The 26,912-nt window shown below is 39.3% G+C and overlaps 1 protein-coding gene across 2 annotated transcripts in view; it reads left to right on the top strand.

Moving 5' to 3' along the window:
• Positions 1-10,298: 10,298 nt before the first annotated feature.
• The window catches only part of ARHGEF25 (Rho guanine nucleotide exchange factor 25), a 399,528-nt gene continuing 382,914 nt past the window's right edge, over positions 10,299-26,912 (top strand). For both annotated transcript variants that reach the window (XM_073663292.1, XM_073663291.1), the window contains exon 1: positions 10,299-10,685. In XM_073663292.1, the coding sequence (XP_073519393.1) occupies positions 10,581-10,685 (105 nt within the window). In that variant the 5' untranslated portion in view covers positions 10,299-10,580. The remainder of the gene's footprint in view (positions 10,686-26,912) is intronic.

The raw sequence follows: 26,912 nt of genomic DNA, 5'->3' as shown, positions 1-26,912 counted from the left end.
TTTACTATATAGGGAGAGGTGTGTACACTAAAGAGATAGAGTGAGAGCAATGTATGGATTGTGGCAGTGTGAGGTGGAAGCAAAGTATGGAGAGGGGGCAGCGAGAAGAGGAGGCAGCGTATGGTGGGGGACACTGTGAAGGTGGTGACAGTGTGGAGATAGGGATAGCATGAGAGGAAACAGTGGAGAAGGGACAGCATATAAACCATGGTACATAAAGGACATAAAGGCAATAGTTCATAAGGAAGGATAGTGTTGCGGATATAGTTTATAAGGGAGGACTCATGGGCGGTTATAGTTCATAAGGGAGAATGGTACTATGGTTATAGTTCATAAGGGTAACGGTTTAGCGGTTATAATTATTAAGGGAGGACAGTGTGACAGTTATAATTTATAAGGGAGGACAGTATGGTGTTTATAGCTCCTACAGGAGTACAGGATGTGGCATTTATCCTTCAGAATGGATGATGGTGTATTACTGTACTGATTATGGTTCTGGTGATGTATTCTTGTACTGATGGAAGAGCATGTGCTGTGTTCATGTACTGATGACTGTTCGGGTGCTATATTAATGTACTTATGATGGTTATTTAATGATGTACTGATATTGGTGCTGTATTCATGTAATGATTATGGTTCTAGTGGAGTATTCATGTACTGATGGTGGTTCTGCTGATGTACTCATATATCGATAGTGGTAGTGGTTCTGGTGATGTTTTCATGTACTGATGGTGCTTCTGGTAATGTATTCATGTACTTATGGTGGTTCTGGTAATGCATTCATGTACAGTGGCTGGCGAAAGTATTTACCCCCTTGGCATTTTTTGTGTTTTGCTACCTCACAACCTGGATTTTCACTGGGTTTTTTTGAGGGTTTGCATCTGTTCATGTAAAGAACATGCCTACAACTGTGAACATTTGTTTTTTTTTTTATTGTGAAGCAAACAAGAAATAGGATAAAATAACTAAAAACTTCAGTGTGCATAACTATTAACCCCCCTAAAGTCAGTTTTTTTTAGAGCCTCCTTTTGTGGAAATTACAGCTACAAGTCACTTTGGATAAGTCTCTATGAGCTTTCCACTGGGATTTTCCCCCATTCCTCAAGGCAAAACTACTCTAGCTACTTCAAGTTAGATGGTTTCCTCTAGTGAACGGCAATCTTCAAGTCTGACTACCATTTCTCAAGTGGATTAAGGATTAAGGTCTGGACTTTGACTAGGCCTCTCCAAAACAGTTACATGTTTCCCCTTCAACCACTCGAGTGGTGCTTTAGCAGTATGCTTTGGTTAATTGTCTTGTTGGAAGGTTAACCTCTGTCCCAGTCTCAAATAGGGTTTGCTCAAGAATAACCCTGTATTTCGCACCATCCATCTTCCCCTCGACTCAAACCATTTTCCAGTCCCTGCTGCCGAAAACATCCCCACAGCATGATGCTGCCCCCACCATGTTTCCCTATGAGGATGGTGTTCTTGGGATGATGAGCTGTGTTGGTTTGACACCAGACATAGTTATTACCTTGGTGGCAAAACGTTAAATTTTGGTCTCATCTAACCACAGCTCCTTCCTGCATATATTTGTGGAGTCTCCTACATGTCTTTTGACAAACTCAAAACGAGCCTTACAAATTTTGTGTGCAAGTAAAGGCTGTTTCTGCCCACTTTTCCATAAAGGGCACCTATATGAAGTGTATGGCTTATTGTGGTCGTATGGCATAAACTCCAGTCTCTGCTTGGGAACTCTGCAGCTCCGTCAGGGTTACCTTTGGTCTCTGTGCCGCCTCTCTGATTAATGCCCTCCTTGCCTGGGCTGAGAGTTTTGGTGAGCAGCCCTCTCTTGGCAGGTTTGTTTTTGTACCATGTTCTTTCCATTTGATGATAATGGATTTGATGGTGTTCCGGGGAATCATCATCGGAGATTGGGATATTTTTTTATAACCCAAACCTGACTTATGCTTCTCAACAACTTTGGAGATCTCCTTGGTCTTCATGGTGTTGTTTGGTTAATGGTGCCTCTTGTTTAATGGTGTTGCAGCCTTTGCGGCCTTTCATAAAAGGTAAAGTGTATATACTGACAGACGATGTGACACTTAGATTGCACACATGTGGACTTCCTTTCACTAAGCATGTGACTTATGAAGGTAATTGCTTGCACCAGAAATTTTTACCGCCTTCATAGCAAAAGAGGTGAATAAATATGCACATGCCAATTTTTAGTTATTTGATCCCATAAATTTAATTTATGCCTATATTTTTCTCACTTCACTTCAACTTAGACTATTTAGTGCTGATGCATCACACACAAATAGGATTACAAAAAATGTTAATCACAGGTCGTAATGTAACAAAATAGTTAAAAAGCCAAGGGGGTGAATACTTTTGCAAGCCGCTGTACCAATAATGGTTCTGGTGCCATTTTCCTGTACTGATTGTGATTCTGGGGATGCATTGGGGGCAGCACAGTGGCTCAGTGGTTTGCACTGCAGCTTTGCAGCACTGGGGTCCTGGGTTCAAATCCCACCAAGGACAAAATCTGCAAGAAGTTTATATGTTCTCCCCATGTTTGGGTGGGTTACCTTTGGGTACTCTGACTTTCTCCCAAACTCCAAAAACATACTGATAGGGAATTTAGATTGTGACCCCAATGGGGACAGTGATGATAATGTATGTAAAGCACTATAAAATATGATGGTGCTATATAAGTGAAGCATAATAAATAATAAAAATGCATTCATATACTGATGATAGGTCTTGCGTTGCATTCATGTACTACTGGTAGGTCTGTATTTGTGTACTAATGGTGGTTTTGATGCTGTATTTATGGACTGATAATGGTTCCAATTTTGTATTCATGTACTGATGTTAATTCTGGTAATATATGGTATTCATGTACTAACTACAGTTCTGGTGCTATATTCTTCTACTGATGATGGTTTTGGTGATTAAATTAGATTCTATGGAAAGCTAAGTATTGTTATGGACAATATAATGATTGGTGTCTGTTATCAGCTTTCTATATAGAAGAGCAGATATAGGCTTAGATATAGTGTTTCTGCAGATAGCATGATATACAATAGGCTTAGACAAGATCTACATGTACATTACCTACAATCCACCAAAAGCAGCCAAAAAAATTAACTTCAAAATAATCAAGCAACATATTAAATAATGTAACCTATAAATTAGCTTAAAAACTATACCAAAATTATTCAAAGTAAATGTAATCCAAAATACATCTTTATTGATACATAAATATTACAAAGTATTGTTACTTAAATAGAGAGGACCCCTCAGAACAATATACAAATAAGCGCCTAAAACAGGACACAAGACATCACAAAAAATAATAGCTGCCTATATTATATTTATATACATGCTGGTATACTATATATAATGTAGCACACCAGCATGAACAGAAAAAATACCCATAAAGAGACTCACATGTAAAAAAGATGAAGAGGTCAATAAATACCTATTGTTTTGCCTATACAGTTTGTGAGCAAAATAATTCAATCATTGCCCTTATAGATATAGAGCAAGTACTCCTGTGTAGCTCCAAACGTACAATCCTTATTCTCATATAAACAAATATAACCAAGTAAACCGTGTGACTTCCCAAACAGAATTTTGCAATATTGATGTGTAACTCTTTGCTCCATAATTGGCATTGTGTGTAAATGGCTAATTTTATTCTAAATATGAAATGTTTTATTTTCAGCTAAATATTTTATCGTCATTGTAATGTAATGTCTGTTTGAAATGTAAGACTATCGCCAGACAAGGCACGTGACACATCTCAGTGAAAGTGTGTACATAGTATTCTGAAGGACATAAACTCTGCGGAGACTTACACATTCATAATAAAAATAAAGAGGACAGCAGAGGTCACCGCGCTCAGGATTGCATCAAATTTATATTAACCCAAAAAATGACTCCAGAAAGTGCCCATATAAAACTGCAACAACTGTGGGAGGCCTAAAATGTATGAATGACTAAGTTACCAAACACATTAGATTCACAATGGTAGATAAAGGCAAATCATGTGTATGGGAACCATTATATTACCTATGTTTGTATATTTACAACCTGTGTAGCCCACTCCATAATGAGATACATAGGTGATAATATCCTCTGGCCACTGAAATACTGCCCATCAGAAGACCCTAAAAGTCGACTATCAGTAGATCATGTCTGAAGGAAGAAAACTTTCTCACATCAGCCAAGCTAGTAACTCCTCCAAAATAAAGAGACAGACTTTTGTGGACAGCTGTTACAGACCTGTTACTCCTTGTTACCTTGGAGCTATGTCCATGAGTAAAGGCATCAATGCACATTAATAATAATAATAATAATTTTATATGTATATAGAGCCAAATTATTCCACAGCACTTTACAATTGAGAGGGAACATGTACAGACAATAAAGATATTACAGAGTAACACATAGTTCAACAGTTACAGCAGGAGTGAGGGTCCTGCTGGCTATCTAAAAGGAAATGGAGGGAGGATAAAATAGGTTGAACGTTCATGTCATGTATGGTCCAGCCATCATTATAATAAATAGTAGTTATGATATTAAGCTGCATGATCCCGTCATCAGCCAGTATCTGTCTAAGTACAGTTACCAAGTGGTATTGGGTGCATGGAGGATGTGGAGACAGATGAGTAGGAGGGACCAGGTTCTGAGGAAAATGAGGAAAATATAGAAAGATGGAACAGGGGAGAGTTAGATTAATGAAGTCAGGTGATAGGCCTGTCTAAAGAGATGTGTTTTTAAAGCACACCTTAAACATGTGGGGGCCAAGTATTAATCAGATCGTCCAGGGTAGTGCATTCCAGAAATGTGTCACAGCATGAGAGAAGTGGGAGGTTCGGATTATGGAGGATCTTACTCTTAGATCAGTTGCAGAATGGAGAGCAGGGGTAAAATGAGGTGACAGAGATGAGGGAGGAGATGTATGGTGGTGCAGAACTTTGGAGAGCTTTGTGGGTTAGAGCAATAAGTTTATATTATACTCTGTAGTGGATGGGTAACCAGTGCAATGACTGGCACAAAGTGGAGGCATCCGTGTAGCGGCTGGACAGAAATACTATCCTGGCTGCCGCATTCAGGAAGGATTGGAGAGGAGAACGTTTGGTAAGAGGGAGACTGATCACTAGAGAGTTGCAATAGTCCAGATGAGAATGAATGAAAGCAACAATAAGATTTAATGCATTTTCAAAGGGGAGAAAAGGTCGGATTATATAGCTGAGGGCTGAAAGATCATTCATCTGATAGTCGTCTCCCATAGTTCCCACATAGACAGGTTCAGCGGAGCGTTCCTGTGTTCTGTTTGTAAGAGTAGCTGCCAGGCTCTGAAATATTGTTGTATATGGAGGTAGCTGCCAGTTTTTTCTGTTTCTATGTATAAGCTTTGACTGAGCACTCCGTCTCTAGGCCACAGGTGATTTTAATTGCAGCAGGATCTTATTATCCCACACACAAGCAGACAGATGTCTCTTAGAGAGGAGTTCACATTGGTAGGGTCCTGGTATTTTGAGAGACGCCTTATTGTGGCTACCAGCTACACATGAATTGGCCAATTTATGCGCTAAGATTTCTCATTTATTTCTATTTTCCACAGCAGTAATGCTATTCAAATTTCATATATTTCATGTTCGCATACTTAGCGTTACAGTGTGCTGCTTTGTTTGTTAGTTGCATATGGAGGTAGCTGCTCCTAGTAAGCACCTGTACACACCTATTTCTTGTTTTGGAAGTGCCGGCCAGTTTTTTCTGTTTCAGACTCGGAAATAGACTCATCATTAGAATTAAAGGGGATTTGTTCTCATTGAGTGAGGCCACGTTCACACGTTGAATATTTGGTCAGTATTTTACATCAGTATTTCTAAGCCAAAACCAGGAGTGGAACAATCAGATTAAAAGTATAATAGAAACACGTCACCACTTCTGTATTTATCACCCACTCCTGGTTTTAGCTTACACATACTGATGGAACATACTGACCAAATACTGAAAGTGTGAACATAGCCTTAGGCTTCATTCACTCATCCGTGTTTAAACACGTACCTTAAAAAATGGCACCGATGTCATCAGTGTATGATTCGTGTGACCAGTTTTACCATCAGTGTGTCATCAGACTTTTTCACGGATGGATAAATAAATAAATTACAAAGATTCTCCTATACATTGCAATGTTAATTACGGACAGCACACAAATGCCATCCGTGTGCTGTACGTGTTTTTCACGGATCCATAGACTTGTATTGACTATTTTCATCCATGATACCGTAAAAAACAGACATGTCTCTGTGAGTTTTGCACGGACACACGGTCTGTGAAGAAACGCACACATGTGAATAGCACTATAGATTATAATGGGCGCATGCTCTATCCATGAAAATAACGGATACAACACATACGTACAAAACGGACGTCTGAAGAAGGCTTTACTTCTATAAAACAAATCCCCTTTAATTCTAATAACTGTTGATCCCTTTTAAATAAACAGGAGTCTTTTTGGTTCTTTAAAATGCAGAGTTTAATCCCTGATGGTTAAAATGAGATGGTGGAACAGGTTTGAAATTTGTTATATTTACAGTATATTTATCTATATATATATAGACATGTGGTTGTAAGTCTAATCTTATACATATACTCATGATTACATTGACTGTTTTGTTTGCAATTTTCACTTTTATCCCCTATTTTATTTACATTTTTCCCTGTCGTTTTTTCTACTTTTCATTTTTTTATTCTTTATATTTTTCATACAATAAGTTATGTATTTTTTTTTTAATATTCTGATGTTTATAAACTGTAAGTTTAATATTAATTGTTATTAATTTATTGCTATTGGAATATCTTGTAATGTATGAAAACACCAACCATTGTCGTATACGCATGGATTATGGATGGTTAAATCATCACTCACCGCACCTAGATGTGAGTGTGTTCTGTGGCTCCTCTCAAATGTTAGTATATATAAATCTGTTGGGTTCCCTCACTTGTACTTGAAAACTGATGAAGGTGCGAAGCCTGCACCGAAATGCGTTAGATTTTAAATAAAACTCATTCTTTTGCATCTGTAGAATGACTTTTCCGGCAGCGCCTGTTTCCTCAGATTGTACGAATAGAGACAATATACTTCTACATTATTTGTATATCAATAAGCAAAGTAGTGAGAGTGACACCCACCAATATTGAGATATGTTCTCACCAGGTATTGACTATTAGACAGCATTAAAGTGAGAATCTAAAACATAACTTTTAATAATTATATTTAAGAACATGTATACCACCCATAAAAAGAGATAAGTTTCATTGCTGAAATGATAATTTCCATAAACAAAGTCAAAGGACCGTCTCTCTACCAAATTAGTGTAAATTACACACAGAAGCTCCTATTTTGTCTTCAAATGTGAAGATCAAGCTTTTGGATAGAATCTGTAAGGAGCGGAAGGCATACAAGGGGTAGAGGCAATTAAATCACTCTCCCCCAGGACACTGATCCTCCCTGCAGATTCAGATATGCGTCAAATGATAATAGGGGGAGGAAAGAAAATGTAATCCTCCCCTTAAATCATAGATCAGCCACTTATCTCTATCCCCTAGAACGGATAACTGAAAAAGGAGACAGAGATTTTTTCACGAGAAAAAACACAATTAATATAAATTACAGATCCGAGTGCAGATCCTATATAATCAAGACATAATTGTGTCAATAAAATGGAATTCTCTCACCCATTCTTTGTTTTTCTCAGGGACTGGAGTGGTCATCGGGGGGGAGAAGAAGGGGATCTCCTTCTGGCTCAAGTAGTCGTACAGGCTGGCCCTATTTGTCCCTTAAGGCTTAAGCTTACAACTATCCCCACAGAGCTCCCGCCCTGACAAGCGCAGTCCACAACTAGCCCTATTACGGAGGCCCTGCACTTTCCCTTGTAGCGTCCCTACGCGTTTCGTCCAAGCGAAATCCTCAGGGGACTATCTTGTTGCAGGAAAAATAGATGCTAAAGTGATGAGTGCATAAATTATAGCGCTCCCTCCACTCTCTGTCCTGGTCTGCAGAGAGTGTAGGGTTTGAATAAGGCCCGTATAAATACTCTGATAATTGCGGCTGTAATTAAATACATGTGTGACCTCACCTGAGGTGGTGATGCCTCTTCATGTATACCCACTCCATGTGCCACCTGTTTTCCTCCATTGTATGGTCTACATGTGCGTGCATCTCCCTGGTTACCTGGAGTGCGCTCTGTAGCATTCTTCCGGTATCGTGGTCTGTAAACCACGTCATTTCCAGTTTTTGGAACGCAGAATATGCGCTCCACCGCTAAACCACGCGATCGGAGTGTCGCGTCACTTCCGGTTCGCGTCATATCCGGTATCCATCTTTTGTCCACGTTATTTTCGGGCTGTGGAACGCACACTCTGCGTTCCACAGCTAAGTCACATGATCGGAACGTCACTACCGGTTCCGCGGTCGCGTCATTTTCGGACTGTGGAACGCATGATCTGCGCTCCACCACTGTGTCAGGTGCTGGATATGTTGTGTCACATCCAATATCCATCGGTCCTGTCACACTGCATCCAGGCCTCTAAATCACATGCATCGCACACACAACCAGTCCCCAGCCAAAAATCACAAATCCTGCGAAGCAGTCGCCATGCCATGGCTGTCCTATCTGGCTCCAAGAATTGCCAATACATGTATGTAGGGGATATCAGAGGTCCCAATTCACTACGATGGCCCCACAAACACAGTGGGACGCCATAACCAATACGAATCTTATACCCTGGAGATGGCGGGATGCCAAATACGACGCGAGATGGAAGGAAAGGAGTTTAAAAACATGGGGGTTGTCGATGGAGGAAAGAGGATGGAAGTGGGGAAGAAAAGGGGCCTATGAAGAGGTGCCCCATTAACAGTCATATCCATCATATTATCAATAAAGTGGGTGGCGGTATAGAAATATTTAGGGTTGTAGGCAGGATCTTTTTAGGTATGCATAATGCGTGTTGATTGAACTACTAAAAAGGAAGAGCTGTGAGATTATTCCCTTTCAAATAAAACACCCATAATTGATTTGCTCATTCAAGCCCATCGGTGACATTGTTTTCATATGAAAAATCCACTTGGCTTCTTTCTGTAGTATAGCCCTATCCCAATCTCCTCCTCTAATGGGACTAGGTACTTTTTTGAGCTTCTGTGTGAAATTTACACTAATTTAGTAGAGAGACGGTCCTTTGACTTTGTTTATGGAAATTTTCATTTCAGCAATGAGACTTATCTCTTTTTATGGATGGTATACATGTTCTTAAATATAATTATTAAAAGTTATGTTTTCTTCCTTTTGAAAATATATTAGAAACTTTCTTCCTTCTAGAAATGAGCTAATAATCATACTTTTAACCAATGGAGCATTACCTGTAAATAATCCATCTCAATGAAACCTTGGATCACTGCTTGTAGATCCACCCAAAGTAGCGGAATAGGCTCTGACAACACAATGTAATGTCTTTGAGTGCCTTTAGGTATTTAGCTCCCTAGCTGATGATGGTGAGACATGTAGTTCGTTATGGTCAGAGGGGTACATATCATTTTAGCAGGGGTTGCAGTCACACACTTGGATTGGAGCGGGGTCAAAAAAGGTCTTATGAGTAGACCAATACGAATAAACACCCGTTTTTGTTGGGATCCTCGTTGAAGATTTTGTACTGGGGCTCGTGGAGCTTCAAGTTATTCTGCACATTATGATCACGTCTTTTTTTACACAGACTATTATTATCCTCACATATTAAATGTTTCTATCGAAGAAAGGCTGACGTAGGTCGATGCCCTTGTCTAGTTACACCACCAGTAAGCCAGTGACTGGGCCTTGAACCTTGCACACATGTTGGAAAGAAGTTTGTTTTCTAAACTCTTCTAGTGAATGGCTCATGGATCATCTACTTATTGGGCCAGACTCCTACAGTTTCCCTATAATAAGGGGCTCCTGAAGGGCAATACTGACACCACTCAACCCAATGAGGTCTCTGATTCCTCTGAATAATAATGAGAAAACCCAAGATTTGGTAATCCAGGAATGTGATACAAATGAAGGGGGCCAAATATATCAAATCTGTTATTCCTTTTAAGTGCAGATTATGGGAATATCTTTTTCGTCCAAGAGATTTCTGGCAGTGAAAGTGTTAAACATCTTCTTCCAAGCCCAGCTGTTGCATGGGATGTTACGGTAACTTACACCAAACATATGGCTGCCTTCCACTACAGAGCGAGGAGGCCAGTGAGGCTTGTAGAGGGGAGTTGGTGAAAGGGACTGGCTTTCTACGTGTAGCAAGGATTTATCACTGTTTAGGTTGCTGTGCTCCTGCCTCTCCCTGCCTCTCAGCAATCTGCTCTGCTCTATCCCAGCACTTACACTCTCACAGACACTTTCCCAATTGACTCTTCTAACCTTTCATTTCCAACACTTTCCTAAATCCAGAGCTTCTGCTGCTTACAACTTAAATGGGTGCAGCACCAGCTGTGGCTGAGAAGTGGACACTGGGCTAAAGATCAACTGCAGGATTCCTCAAGGAGTTGGATGTATAACATGAAGAATCCTCAGAGACATGTGGGGCGGACAGATCAGATGCTGGGTGCTATGGCTGATATCCTGGGGTCCCTAGTCCTTCCAAGTCATCAATGGGTATGTGTTATATGGGTCATTTCTGTGTCCTGGATTGTCAATTCTGGTCAAAATCTACTAAGAACTCCATGTATTTGTTACTTGACCTGAGCTTTATATTGATCTATTAGATTGCAAACCGTAACGTTCTTCTTCACGTTAGTGATTATAAGTGCATCTGAGCTGATACCGAGTTAAAATATGCGATGTCTTCTTGTAATGTTGAAGTTTTTACCTAACAGGAACTAAATATAAGACATCTAGTGAATGATCGTGGTTACTACCCAACACATCTCCACAGTAGTCAATTATTATTTATTTTCTACAGTCAATGTTTTGGGGGGGGGGGGGACATGCAAAGAACTGTATACAGTGTATACTACAACTACTATGTATTATTTCATCGGATAAGGGCGCTGAAAGTGCCAGTGTATAACTACAGAATATTCCCAAAGAATGAATATAAAAAGCATAATAAAATTCTATTTTTTTTTGTTATAACTAGGACACCCCTTACTAAGTTAGATACAAGTAGGGCTTCATGGATCTAATTAAAAAGTATATTGTGTAGCAAACTTGTACTGCTTGTAAACTGGGGAGGAATATTGTCTTATGTGCTTTTGTCATATATATATATATATATATATATATATATATGGCTGGGGCAGATTGTATACTTCACCGGTGTACTGATGCATATGAGTGGGGTATGTGTGCACTGTCGTACTGTGTATACGCTATATACTGGTATCCAGCCTAGGTCTTGCTTTCATCTTTGTTGTTCTTCTATCTTCAAATCTTAAAAACATTCTCTAGAATGCCTATGGGAATGGTGGGGTGGAGGCTTTTCCAAATCAGAAACATTTGGGTGAAACAGAGTTTTCTTTCATATTCTTGCTTCATGCTGTGACATCAATACAATATTTCTAGTTTTTTTTTTCATATTAAAAGGTTATATTTTCTATAAAAATACATAGGAAAAGGTACAAGCAATACAAGAAACTTATTGGGGACTAAACTTTTTTTTCTAATTTTTTTTATTTTTAATATAGAAATTTAAAGAGATTTTCTCTTGAAGTCTCTGTATAAGGCCACGGTCCCACTATCAGTGTTTGGTCAGTATTCGGTCAGTATTTTCTTTCAGGTGTGGGAGACAAAACCAGGAGTGGGTGATAAATGCAGAATTGGTGACTTGTTTCTATTATACCTTTTCTCTGATTGTTCCTCACCTGGTTTTGGCTCCCACTCCTGAGACAAAATACTGACCGAATACTGACCCAATACTGATAGTGGGACGGTGGCCCAAATGTGGTATTCAAATTGCCTCTTTAGAGAGGAAGAGGACTAGAACTCTGTAGCGCCACCTGTTAGAAGCAGTGATCCTACAAGTCACTATTGCCCTTAGACCTCTAGAAAAGTGGGAAATGTTTGAGGCCCTGGTAGTGGGACTCCATTTATAATGAGAACAGAATGATGCTGTCGATAATGGAGTGGTGACCATGCATGCATGGCTCTCTGTCTCTCTCTTGTATGGGAGTTCTGAAAATTGATGAGCACGTCTCCATTCCCAGTGGCACGCTTTGGGGCCCCGTTCTCCTGAAAATGCTGGCTCCAGATGTACTTTTTTTTTTAAAAAAGAGTTATCTCATTTTGGACACTTAAGACATATCCACAAGATATATTGTTAAAGACGTTGTCCACGAGCAAATTCATTTTTTAGGCATAGATTGATTAAAAATAATAAATGGAGGCATACTAACCTTCCATCCAGCCTGTAGGTCTCCGCCAATACCTCATGTCTGCCTCGTTCGGAAGTCCCAGCAACGTTGCAGCCTGTAATTGTCTGCAGTAGTCAAGTAGCTAGGATAGCGAGTCATAGGGAAAACAAAAAATTACTTTTACTGTAGGACAACCCCTTTAAGAGAAAGAAAGTACATTTGGAGTTAGCTTATGCTAAACACAATAGCATTAGGATATAAGGCAATAATATATTGTACAATAACAAACTTAAAGGCGTTGTCCATTTTAAGACATTGTTCTACCAGAGGTTTGCAGACTTCTAAAGTAACAAAAGGAGCAATTACTCACCCTGTCATTAGCTGTTCCAGTCTTTGTTAATTGCTGCATCGGTGACATCACATCTACCGTGCTTGTGACCGCTGCAGCCAATCACTGGGATCAGAAGCTCTGCTGATGTAGACTGCACAAGCTGCTGGGCACAGTGATTGGCTGCAGCAGTTACAAGACCCGGAGCATTGGAAGAGAGGCAGCTCTGGACTCAGGGAGAGTGATAAAACGCTCCGTTTGTAGTTTTAGATCTCTGCAACACTATGTTACAATAAAATTATTAATGACTTTTTGCAATGTTTTTTTTTTTTGCTCTATGTGCAGTATCAAGCTTTTAAAAAAAAATTATTGATTTTTTTATTTTTTTTATTGTATTCTGCACAATGTTCTGAAAGAGTCAAAATCAGGCATCCTGAGGCCACTTGCATCACCCAAAAGTTTATTTATTTTTTTAACTAAGTAGTTGGCTGTCTTCAAAGCTGAGACACTGAGACAAAACAGAGAATTAGATCAGAGGGAGGGGAAGCAGAGATCCAGATAAGGGATTGGGGCTCTTGAAATTTAACTTCTTCTTGGCTGCTGTATGAAAGTTTCTCTGTTGTTTACACATAGCTGTGATGATAGAATAATAAAAAACCCAAACTATTAATAAGGGACAAGTAAAAAAGTATGACACACACATGCACCATGGATATTTGTAAGAAATGGCGGACACATTGACAGCTTTACAGATGGGATGAAAATGTCTTGTGGAAGAGGTGGGGGATGGGAAGCTTTTCATGGCATCTGAGACAAAATCCAATGCTTTATTATGTTTACATTCCCATCTTTGGAGCAATGAGGTTATTTGTGGCATCAGGGTATAGATCACTAGGTCTCAACTTTAAGATGTTTTTCCAGGAGACATATTCAAGCACTCATTCCCATAGGAATCTTTACCAAGGTGTGTTCTTCTCATGAACTTTTACAGCCAGGACCTAGGGGCAAAATGTTCTCTTTGGGAATAACAATCCCTGCTAAATTACTGTAATGAGATGTGCATACAAATACATGGTGGCAAAAAAATCAGTTTATGGAAAGCATCCAAGATGAATTCTTACAAAATGTTCTTTTAAGGAAAAATATCATCATAAGTGGGAGTCCTTCTATGCAGATGAAGGTCCTCAAGTTGCTTAATGTAGCTATTGTGGTCTTAGACGTGATATTTTTCCTATTAGATATGACAGGACAAATAATAAGACAGGTCTGAAATGAAGAGGACTGGAAAAATGAGATACATAATCTAATGCATCATATAGTTGTATATAAAAGTTCATCACATTTTCCTTTCAATTTCTTCTTTTTTTCACACGTGCAAAAACACGCCTGGGTTAATTAGTTCTTTATGAAAGAAAGCATGACTGAGTGTCTGACGATATCTGACAGATAATATGGACATTTAATGGGTTGTCCAATTATGACAACCCCCTTTTAAACTGAAAGAGAGAATGGGATCATGTGAAATGTTGCCAATTTTGCTCTTATAATATTTCTGCTGCTCCGCTGAGTATTCTTTTTTTTTTGCTCTTATTTAAATGCACCATACAGTTCCAGACATATGGGCTTTTCAATTCAGGCTTACTTTTTATGGTTCTCACCAAGGGGGTGTGTCTCACAGGATTTTCTGGGGGCGTGTATTTAGGCTAAATGTTTTATGTTATAATTTTTTTTAATTGCATTTTTAGCACAAATGTTTCCTTAAAGGGAACCTGTCACCAGAAAAAAACACTATTAACCTGCATAAAACGGTTTAATCTGCACATAAAAGGGTTTAATCTGCAGGTTAATAGCATTATTAACCTGCCCGGCGCCTGCACTTAGCCGAATGCTGCGGGGAGAAAGTAACATTTTCTTTAAATGTAACAGTCAAAGCAAAATGCAACTAGTTTATTTGATAATAATAATAATAATAACTGATACATCACACATAATTGAATGCATATTGCATTGCTAGCCTTCCACCCTTTAGAAAAACCCTTCCACAATACATACCCGGTCTGATCTGTAATTTGTGCCCCAAAGTATTTTAAAGCCCAAAATATACAATATAGCAGACTAATAGAGGAGGAGAACAAGGAATCCAGTGCCACTTACTGCAAGTAGCCATTCTATAAATCAGTATCGACCTTTTAAAGTGCCTGTCACATTCACATTGTAGATGGGATATTCATCTGTGCCACTTTGAGCTATGACTGTGTATATCAAAATGTATAAAACTGTATGTGAAAATGTAAATATTGTGCATGCATACATGACATTATATAAAAATGTTGAAAGCAACAATCTTTGTAAATGACCTCTAAATTGTTTATGGTCTTTTATGTATTACTCATGGACCGCCGGCCTATTATTCACATAGACACCAGTATCACAGCTTCACACGGTGGAGGTTTTCCCATGCTTGTCTGACATGAATATATTTGGTTCAGTATAAACACACGGCTGATGGCTGTCACAGCTGCCATAACAAGGGAATATGACTTGAAATGACAAGAAAGATTAACAGTAACTTACTCTCTCAGGTAGACAGATCCCTACTGGCCAAATATATGTGACAACCCATTTCCTCTACAAATAGGAACATGGATCTGTCACATTAGAGCAAGATGGAAATAAATCTTATTATCAATCTTTTAGAAATAAAACTTGAAAAGCACATTTTGCTGCAACACAAAAACAAAAATAATAAAAAATACAATTGACATAAAAGGCAACAAAACAACTAGTCCAAATGTGACAGATCTCTGCTTGAAGTCTACTTGTGCTGCACATATGGATGGACTGTTAGTATATACTGTAACATCATGTACAATTCTAGCTTTTCTGTTGCCTAAAGTGAAAATTTAAATGCCGCTTCTCCCTGCAGTGCAATTTAAAACTGTACTGAACAAAAGCAATTTCATCATTGCTTTATGGGTTTTGCTTTTACGGTATTCATTCACTATTATTTAGTTCCCTTACGGAACTTGATTATCTGATTCCTTATACTATATACTACAATATGACAGTATTGAAATATATAGAACAAACCACTGTCTCCTATGAAGGAATACAGAATGAGAACCACCATCAGTACAGGAATATAGCATCAGAACCACCAACAGTAAATTATTACAGTACCAGAACCAATGTTAGTACATGAATGCATTACCATAACCACAATCAGTACATGAATACAGCATCAGAGCCATCAAGCTTATTACAGCGAATATTTGCAATATCAGGTCTGTCCCCGCAATTCACATTGGTATCACATGAACCTACAACTCCCAGTATGTTGTTAACAATGGCAATGGCAAGGATATTACCAGCCATTTCCAGACTGCAGATCACCATCAGTACCGAAATACACCATCAGAACCACCAACAGAACATGAATACAGCAATAGAACCATCCTCAGTACAGGAATACATCACCAGAAACACCAGCAGTACAGAATTACATCACCAGAGCCACCATAAGTACAGAAATATATCAACCGAACGAATATCAACACAGGAATACATCACCAGAAACACTAGCAGTATAGAAATACATCACAAGAACCACCATCAGTACAGATATACAGCACCAAAACCACCACCAGTTTATGAATTCATCATGAGAACCACCATCAGTACATTAAAACACCACCAGAACAACCATCAGTAAATTAATATATCATCAGAACAACCATAAGTACATAAATACACCAGAGTTATCATCAGTACATGAATATAACACAAAGCTTATTATAGCGATCAATTGCAATATCAGATCATTCCCAGCAATTTACATAGAATACATGATCCTACAACTCTCAGTCTGTCGCTAACAATGGTAAGGATATTACCAGCCATTTGCAGACAACGGATCATACATGAACCACAGTACTGAATAGATACAGGTAGTATTTTTCAAGCGTTTACGCTGCGAAATTTCCGCAGCGTTTATGCTGCGCTCAAAAATCCGCAGCATGTCCATTAATTTTGCGGAAGTGCTGCGTTTTCACCGCCATTGACTTGCATTAGAACGCGCCAATTCCGCAAGATTGCATCTGTACTTGCGTAATTGGCGCGTTCTAATGTGCAGATGGTACCTGGGTGTGGAGGACAGGAGACTCTCCTCCACACCCAGGTAACATAAAAAAAAGAATAAAATAAAAAATAAAGATTATATTCACCTTCCGACGGCCCCTGGACTCCTTCTCTTCGCTTACCAACAGATCGCGCAGGACTGAAGGACCTGCGCTGACGTCACAGTCATGTGACGGCAAGTCTTTCAGTACAGCGTACCGCGATCTGCCGGCAGCCAGCACAGGAGCGCAGCAAGTCTCGGAGGCCATCGGAAGGTAAGTATAGGTTTATTTTTTTATTTTTAACCATTCTCTCGGGTCACACTATATAAATCCATGCTGTTTGCATGAATTTATATAGTGTGACCTAGTTGTCACAAGCACTTTCCAAGTGATGTCAACCCGCATGCGGAAATGCAAGTGAAGAACGCTTCACATCCGCATGTCCCTGGCAGGAAAACGCATGTACAATCTGCATGTACAATCCGCATGCGTTTTTTTCTGCCAGGGAGATGCAGAAATGCTCAGGAAAAAATCCTGAGCATTTCTGCATCGTGGGCACATAGCCTTACACCTAGGTACCTTATAGATGACATCTTCTATGATTGAAGTAGTTACCATCCCTTTTGTTTCTATCTGGTCCGGACGCCATGATGATTATGGACAAGCGTCCCTCTTCTCTAGTGTTCTTCAGCACATTTCAACATAGTGGCTTACAAAATAGCAGTGTCATTATAATGTCCCTAAATAAAAATATCTTCCCATGCCGTGCCCCTCTATTCTGTACCCAATCTCTTTACTATCCCTTCTTTATATTGTTCCCTGTTTATACTGTACCTCCTCTCTATACTGTCCCTTCTCTATACTACGCCTCCTCTCTACAGACAGCCATACACAGAATAATGGCTCAACAGCCCTACACACAGAATGATGGTTAAAAAGCCACCCTATACACAGTATGATGGCCACATTGTCCCCTATACAAAGTATGATGACCCTATAGATAGGATGGCCAATAACTCCCTATGCACATTATGATGGCTCATAGAGTAATGTATACAGTATGATGACCCATAGCCCCCTATACACAGTATGATGGTTCATAGCCCCCTATACACAGTGTGATGTCTTATAGCTCCCTATACACAGTATAATCCCCCATAGCACCCTCTACACAGTAAAATGGCAAATAGCCCCCTATATATACTGTATAATTGCCCATAGCCCCAATACACAATATGATGGCCCATAACTCCCTATATATAGGATGATTGCTCAAAGTCCATATACACAGTGTGGTGGTCCATAGCACCCATACACAATATAATGCCATCATAGCCCCCTATACACAGTATAATGCCCTCATAGCTGCTTATACACAGTGTGATACCACCACAATCTCTCGCAAGAAAAAAATATACTCCCCTAATTCAGGCTCCCCTCGCAGCATCCATCACCTCTTTCGGCTTGTTTTACAGGGAGCTGGCGCGAGCATCGCAATAGGGTTCTCTATGTGACACGGCCTTCCAACAGGTTTCAGTAGCCCAAAGTAGCCAGCAGCCTGCCACAGTAAGTGACAGAGTAGGAAGCAGATTGCATATCCTGAAGATGCCAATACTGTTAAAAGTTTGGCAGGCTGATGCAGCTCACGACCGGACCATCTAGTGGCATTTGCCGATGGCTAGTCTCACACTGTTCTCAGGGGTTGTAAAATATTACCCCCTGAGAACCACCTCTGACCACCACCTCAAAGCAGATGTGACCCTGCATAACATTAGTTCATTTGGCACATCTGCCAACAAATGTGATGCTGCAACCCTTTCTACTGCAAATCACTGAACCAGCTGGTCAGTGGTTCATTTTCTTAGGGGAACAGAATCACCATAAAAATGACAAATCAGCTAGTAAATTAATATATGGCATATTCATTACCAAAAACACATATACCATATAACACTAATCAAGGTTTACATCCCATGCTGGTTCTCTTCAGTATTAGTGTTTGTACCAGACGGATTTTCACACATACACATTTTTATACTGCATAGTCTTTTACTGACGTACGGTATATGTGATACGGAATTTGGCTATTATGATAATCTATCTGGTGTGATATATTAGTAATTACGTTTCAATATTCTTGTATAATGAACCCATTGGTAAACGATTTTTTTGGGGTAGTAGTTTGTGACCTAGTGGTGCCAAAGCAAATTTGAACAATGTTGAACAAAGCCTTCAATTTTGGCAAAATTAGAGAACTAGCTAACTTGTTTGCGGGCCTCCCAATTTCCCACCTGATGGCTGTAGGGTTTTAACATTCTCCATTGTTTTGTTCTCAGGAGAGATAATCTGTGGCTTAAGATGTCTGGTAACCCTGACAAGCTGAGCGCATGTACAGTGCTGCTCACCATTATTGACTCCCCTTCATTTTTTTCATAGACTGCACAATATCTTCAGAAATAAATAGAAAAGTACCAAAGTTATATCCTCAGAATTTTTTAATTAGTAGTCCAAAGTAATACAACAATAAAACATTGTTTTTCAACTTCCATTTTGCAATTTCAAAGAAGATACAGAATAAACAGAATTTACAGAAATAAAGGCACCCTTAATTAATAATTGGTTGCACACCCTTTGGCATTGCTGACAGCCTCCAAACGTTTCTTGTAGCCATCTATAAGCTTCTTGCACTTCTCAGCTGGAGTTTTCTCCCACTCTTCCTTTGCAGTTTGTTCAAACTCTTGAATATTTGCAGGGTTCTTTTTCCTAATGCTAGATTTCAACTCACCCCAAATATTTTCAATGGGATTGAGGTCATCATGACTCATTGCTGGCTATTTTAAAACTGTCCATTTTTTCTTTTTCAACCATTCCTGTGTACTGTTGGATGTGTGCTTTGGGTCACTGTCTTGCTAGAGGACCCATAAATCTTCAACTCAAACCAAGTTTTCTTACATTGGGTAGGACATTTCGCTCTAAAATCTCTTGATAATTTCCCGATTTCATGATTCCTGTGATATGGTCAAGGCCTCCAGTACCAGACGCAGCAAAGCAACCCCACAGCATTATGAATCCTCCTCCATGCTTAACTGTTAGTAAGGTATTCTTTTCCTTATAAGCTTCATTGCGCCATCTGTAAACAAACCATTGCTTTGCATTGCCAAAAAGCTCTATTTTTGTTTCATCTATGCACAGAACATTTTCTCAGAAAGATTGTGGTTTGTCAAGGTACTCTTTGGCAAAGATCAGTCGTTCCTTTTTATGTCTTTTCTTCAGCAATGGTTTCTTCCTTGACCTTTGCCCATAAAGCTCTGCTTGGTTTAGTGTATGGCATATGGTACTTTTTGAAACCATGACCCCAGACTGTTCCAGGTTGGCCTTCAGGTCTTTGGATGTTTGACATGGTGTTTTTTCTACCATTCGCACTAACCTTCGAAGACATGTCTTGTCAATTTTCCTCTTTCCTCCACGTCCAGGGAGTTTCTTTAAGGTCCCATGCTTGGCAAACATCTTTATAACATTGCGCACCATGTGGCTTTTTAAAACAGTGAAGTCATCATTCATTGGCTAATTCATGTCACATGGGCACCGACAATTAATCACAGGTGAATCACTTTGGTGAGTCAAAATGTGTTTCCATATTAATTAATGTAAAGGGTGCCAATACCAGTGACACAGCAACTTAGGTTTTTCTATTTTTGTCTCCCATTGTTTTTTTTTTTTAAATTATTGTTTATCATTTGCTCTTTTGTATTTAATTTGTGTGTATTAGAACAACAAAAGAGAAAAAAAGGCAAACTGGACACAATTTCACACAAATCCCCAAAAAGAGGCCAGGCAGAATTGTTGGCACCTTTCCAAAATTGTGGGTAACAAAACTGTTTCAAGCATATGATGCTCATTCAAACTCACACATGGCAAGTAACAGGTGTGGGCAATATGAAAAGCACACCTGAAACCAGAAAAAGAGGAGAGAAGTTGACTCAATCTTTGGATTGTGTGTCTGTGTGTTCCACAATAAGCACGGAGAACAGAAAGATGAGAAGAAAATTGTGTGAGGACTTGAGCACCAAAATTGTTGAAAAATATCAAGGTTACAAGTCAATCAGAATAGATCTTGATGTTCCTTTGCCCACTGTGCGCAACATAATCAAGAAGATTACAACCCATGGCACTGTAGCTAATCTCCCTGAATGTGGATGTCAGGGAAAAATTGATGAAAGGTTGCAACACAGGATAATCCAGATGGTGGATTAGCAGTCCCAATGAAGTTCCAAAGAAATTCAAGCTGTCCTGCAGGCTACGGGTGCATCAATGTCAGCGCAAACCATCCGTTGACATTTGAATGAAATGAAATGCTGTGGCAGGAGACCGAGGAGGACCCCACTGGTGACACAGAGACATAAAAAAGCTAGACTCCAGTTTTCCAAAATGTACTTGAGTAAGGCAAAATCCTTTTGGGAAAGCATCTTGTGGACAGATGAGAGCAAGATAGAGCTTTTTGGTAAAGCACATAATTCTACCATTTACCTACAAAGAAAAGAGCACAGTACCTACAGTCAAATATGGTGGAGGTTGTTTTGCTGACTCTGGCACTGAGTGCCTTGACTGTGTGCAAGGAATCATTAAATCGGAAGAATACCAAAGGATTTTGGGTCGCAATGTAGTGCCTAGTTCATGGGTCTTCCAGCAGGACAAAGACCCCAAGCGTACTTTAAGAAACACCCAGAAATGGATGGAAATAAAGTGCTGGAGAGTTCTGAAGTGGCCAGAAAGGAGTCCGGATCTAAATTCCATTGAACTCCTGTGGAAAGATTTTGAAATTGCTATTGAGAGAAGGCACCTTCAAATATGAGAGACCTGGAGCAGTTTGCAAAAGAAGAGTGGTCAAAAATTCCAGTTGTGAGGTGTAAAAAGCTTGTTGATGGTTATAGGAAGAGATTGATTGCAGTTATTTATTCCAAAGGGTGTGCAACCAAATATTAAGTTGAGGGTGCCAACAATTTTGTCAGGCCCATTTTGGGGGTTTTGTGAGAAAGTATGTGCAATTTGCCTTTTTTTCAGTTTTTTGCGTTGTTCCAAAACACACAAAGGAAAAACATGTGTGTAACAAAACATGAGTAATTACAATAATTTTTTGGGGAGAAATACTTCATTCTCAGGAACAATTTCAAGGGTGCCAACACTTTTGACCATGAATGTGTCTTACAATAAATTGACTACTAAAGTATATGGCTAATTTAAAGGGGTTGTCCTAGTCATTCCTAAATTCTATATTCCTCCTGGTAAAATAAAAACAGATACTTACCTCCGATTCAACTATGTTGGTGCAACGTATCCTAAGGCTCCCGAAACACTGTTACATCACATGATTCATGCAGTAAATCACAGGGGCCACTATTGGGCTGTTGCACAACACTCTCACTTCTTCTGCTCGTCCGACATCCGTCTGAGGGAAGTAAGAGCGCTGGAAGCCCAGTAGTGGCCGCTGTGATTTGCTGCAAGCCTCATGTGACATAACAATGGAGATTCAGGGGTGATATCGCTGGCAGTGCCCCAGAGCAGTAGGTGAGTATATATATATATATATATATATTTATTTATTTTTATTTATTTATTTTTTTTCCAAGGTGACTACTTTATTGAAAAAGTAGTTGTCTAGATAGTGGGCCACCCCTTTAATAAAGGAATTATTCTACATACCTGTGCTCCTCTCCCTATTGAAAGCATATGCATGACCCTCCGAATTCAGCACGCACGCACGTGTACTTGGAGGTCAGGTGAAATAGCTGTCGGCTGACAGATGTAGGCGCTCCTGTATGTATGAATATCTCTGTGGCCTATATACGGTAGATTATATGGATTAGATTGTTATTCCAGGTATAACTGAATTGAATTTCTGTCTTCCACCTCATTAACTTATTACTAAGGCTGTGTGCCCACATAGCATTTTCAAGCGTATATGCTGCGGAATTTCCGCAGCGTAAATGCTTGTGAAACGCTTGGTAATCCGCTCCCCATGGTCCCCAATGAGAATCCGCAATTTCAATGCCCATGCTGCGGATTTTTCCGCAGCGTTTTTGATGCGCTCAAAAATCCGCAGCATGTCCATTAATTTTGCGTTTACGCATGCGGAATTGCCTTGTCAATGCAATAAAAAACGCAAGGCATTTCCGCATGTCCCAAACGTGCGAAAAACGCTTGCCAAATTCCGCAAGCATTTTTCCGGGAAAGGACATGCAGAAATTTTCTGCATCATTTCTGCAATGTGGGCACATAGCCTCACACAGCACAATTAGCTTGAACTAATGAGCCAGATAACATGACACAATCCTGCCTGAGACCACTCTGCCAGGGCCTGCATGTGCCACACTTTCTTGCTCTATCTACATATTTACTGCCAAAGAGCACCATCATGACACAAGCTTGTTTTAACATGACCATGGCACAGACAATCAGACTAACATAAAAGGAGCACTGGAATCCCAATAAGTGTCAGCCACAGCTCCTATAATAGTGGCAGCAAAGGAAATATGACTGTCAGTATGAACGGGAGGGAATGGGTCCTCTCTAGGGATGAGCAGACTCGGGGAAGTTCGGGTTCTGACACATTATTCCAAAGTTCGGTTCTGGTACCAGAACTGTACCTGAATTTGAACCAGAACCCGAACCCCATTGAAAACAATGGGGACCCAAACTTTTGAGCTGGGAAAAAAACCTCTCATTTTAGATTTTAAAAAATGCCCGATGGGAAAAAAAGTTCATGTCACTTCTTTGAAGTGTCTCTTGGTGGAAAACTCTCCAAATAAGGCACTGTCCAATTTAAAGGCATAAAAAATGCTACAGGTAAAAATCTTTCTTTTTTTCTGCAGTTTTTTTTGCTAGTGTTTTTTAGGTCGTTTACTGAGCATTTTTTTTTCCTGGAATTTTTAAACTTTTTTTTTTTCAGCATTTTAATGTTTTTTTTTACTCCATTAAGTAATGAAGAAAATGCCAGAGGTTTTTTTTTGTGACGGAAACACAAAAAACCCACAAAAAATGCCCAAGTGTCTTCTGGGTGTCTTTTTATCCTTCCTATTGATTCGTATTGTAGGTATTGGGCGTTTCTTCCTAACACAAAACACTTGAGAAATTTACATGTTACTCTTTTAAATGCTTAGCGGGTTTTGAAATTCAGAAGCGTTTAAAGATCAAAAGCCTGAACATATGAGCAGCAAGACGTTTTTATATAGAAATGAATAGGTTCATCCTTCTAAGCATTTTTTAGCGCTTTATGAAGCATTTTCCACTCAAAAGACGATGGTAACCGTAACCTTAGGCCATGTTCACACGTTCAGTATTTGGTCAGTATTTTACATAAGTATATACCAAATATTGAACGTGTGAACATGGCCTTAGGAAGATGGGGAGGGACTCGTTTTGGACAGATCATCATTTTGATCTTAAAATGGGTCTTCAAACAGTCACCTTCAAAGTATTAACCGGAGAGAGAAATTCCATAGAGCAAAGTGAACTGCGGCACCAGAAATTGTAAAATCTTTTCTATTTACTTTGATTGGGTAATTGGTGGATTTTTTGGGGGGGTTTGAATGAAAGCTTTAATAAACTACAGAGGGATCAAGCATCTGTGGACAGTTAAGTGGAAAGAGAAGCAGCCATGAAATGTGGAGGGGAAATCGTAGGCAGGGACATCATTATAGAAATTAGTTACTAGATTCTAAAGACTTATCCTACAAATTATTGACTTCCCCATGTGACCCATGTTGGGTAAAGAACTTAATTACATGTACAGTTTCATCTGTAGTGCGTATGATTTGTTTGGGAAATACATTGCCAGTGGGGCTGTTATGAACGGCCGGTATTTCACCATCCATTTCCCGGTTTACCTTGTGTCCCCATTCCAGAAGTTTGTCAGTGATTTCGCTAGTAATTACCAGTAATCTGCTAAAACAGAGACCGCACGTCAGGCAGAAGAAACATCACGTTTATCCACTTTCATTCATTAAACTCTTTGTTTTCTGGATGCTGGATATAACTTTATACGTCTCGTTTCTACTAGGAAAATAGTGAGATGCTGCAGTTGATGAAAGCCAGATTTCAGCTTCTATTGTTCTAGGGTTAAGAAGAGAGGAATGTTCCAAGATGAATAACCCCTTTAATTTTGCTGGATACAAACAAATTCCATTTGCCAAAATATCTAAAATGGCTTTTCTGGAAATCTGTTATTGTGCAATGAGCTATTTTAGTGAATCTGTGTTTATTGTTTCTGATTGTTACACAATAACAGGATTATAGGAATTACTGTACTATATGGCGCACACTGCCAAACGCCAGCGTGGATACAAAGGAGAGCAGGAGAACTAGTCTTTCTTTTACGATTTTAAGAGTATGTTCACACTAGCTGTTTTTTCAGCTTTTTTTCTGCAGCAAAACCTGATCTCTTGGCAGGAAAGAAGCTGTGGCAAAAACGCAGGTTTTGGTACGTTTTTTGGTGCTTTTTTGGTGCATATTTCAGGATCCCAAAGTTCAGCTTTTCTTCCACCACAGAAGCATGAGCACAGGTCACCAAAGGCAATGCATTTACTTACTTTCACACTTTGGTCTGCCATTGAGTTGCTCAGGCATTATTTAGTTTCACACCCTTGTCAGCCACAGTTTGGATTAGTGCAGTTTAATTAAATTATTGATGAGTACAAAGTAAACATTGGCCTCCCAAGGTGTGAGATTGAACAATAAGTGGTCAACCAATGTTTACTTTTTTTACACATCGCTAATTTAATTAAACTGCACTAATCCAAACTGCCATCTCAGATGACCAAGACAAGATGGTAAACTGGGAAAATCACAAAAATAAATGAGTTTCACATACTGCTGTACTTGCTTTTTTTTAACTAAAAATGCAGCAAAACCTGATGGCTATGTTCATACTAGGCATTTCTTCAGTGTTTTTTCACCACCAATTCCTTTCAATGGGTGAAAAATGCTGAAAGAAGTGACATGCACTATTGTGCAAAAAAGCACACAAAGCACAAAATACTGAGGACAATAAACCAATAAGTGTGCATAAGATTTCTGAAATCTCTTAGACTTTGCTGGTACTGTAAAACACAGTTGAAAATTTGCATAAAAAAACGCTGAAAAAATGCCTAGTGTGAACATACTGTTTTTTTAAAATTCACTCTGGCCTTTTGCTTAAAAAACATGTATCAAAAACTGCATGTGTCATTCCAGCCTTAGGCTATGTGCCCACGATGCAGAAATGAAGCAGAAATTTTCCGCAGCATTTCTGCATGTCCTTGGCAGAAAAAAGCATGCGGATTTTACACGCGTTTTTGAAGTGTTTTTACTTGCGGATTTGCCATGCATTTTTCCAATGCATTGTATAGGCAAATCTGCATGCAGAAACGCACAAGAAATGGTCATGCTGTGTTTTTTTCCATACCTAAAATCCGCGGAGAAAAAATCCTGACCATGTGTACAGAACTTGCAAAATGTCATAGGAAGTCATGGGATAAGATGTGCAATGCATTTCTGCAGCCTTTCCGTACGGAAAAAAACGCACAAAAACTCACCAAATCCGCATCGTGTGCACATAGCCTAAGACACCATTCAGATGTTCAAGAGTCACATACGAGTTCTATCTGTTTTTTTCACTGATAATACACATACTCATTATAATCTATGGAACTGTTCACATATCTGTATTTTTTTGCAGACTGAAAAAAAATCACAGATAAATGTCCATTTTTGATCTGTGAAAAATGTTGCCAGCACACGATGGTCATCCAATTGCAATCCGTGTTCTATGAGTAACATTGCAATGGATAGGAGAAGCTTTGTCATTTTTTTATTTTTCATATGTAAAAATCTCTTATGGTAAAAACTGACGCAGTGACCAAACACTGATGAAACTCTGTTTGAAAACATTAATGAATGATCCTTGTTTTTTTGCATGAGGAAATCATGGACATCTGAATAAGGCCTTAGGCCACGGCCCCACTATCAGTATTTGGTTGTATTTTTTCTCAGGCGTGGGAGCCAAAACCAGGTGAGGAACAATCAGAGAAAAGGTATAATAGAAACAAGT

The sequence above is a fragment of the Phyllobates terribilis genome, unplaced genomic scaffold (assembly GCF_046119375.1).
Source record: "Phyllobates terribilis strain yellow unplaced genomic scaffold, ASM4611937v1 Scaffold_2__4_contigs__length_985480577, whole genome shotgun sequence".
Taxonomy (NCBI): Eukaryota; Metazoa; Chordata; class Amphibia; order Anura; family Dendrobatidae; genus Phyllobates; species Phyllobates terribilis.
Note: the sequence above shows the minus strand (reverse complement) of the source record. Positions and strands in the feature narration are given on the sequence as shown.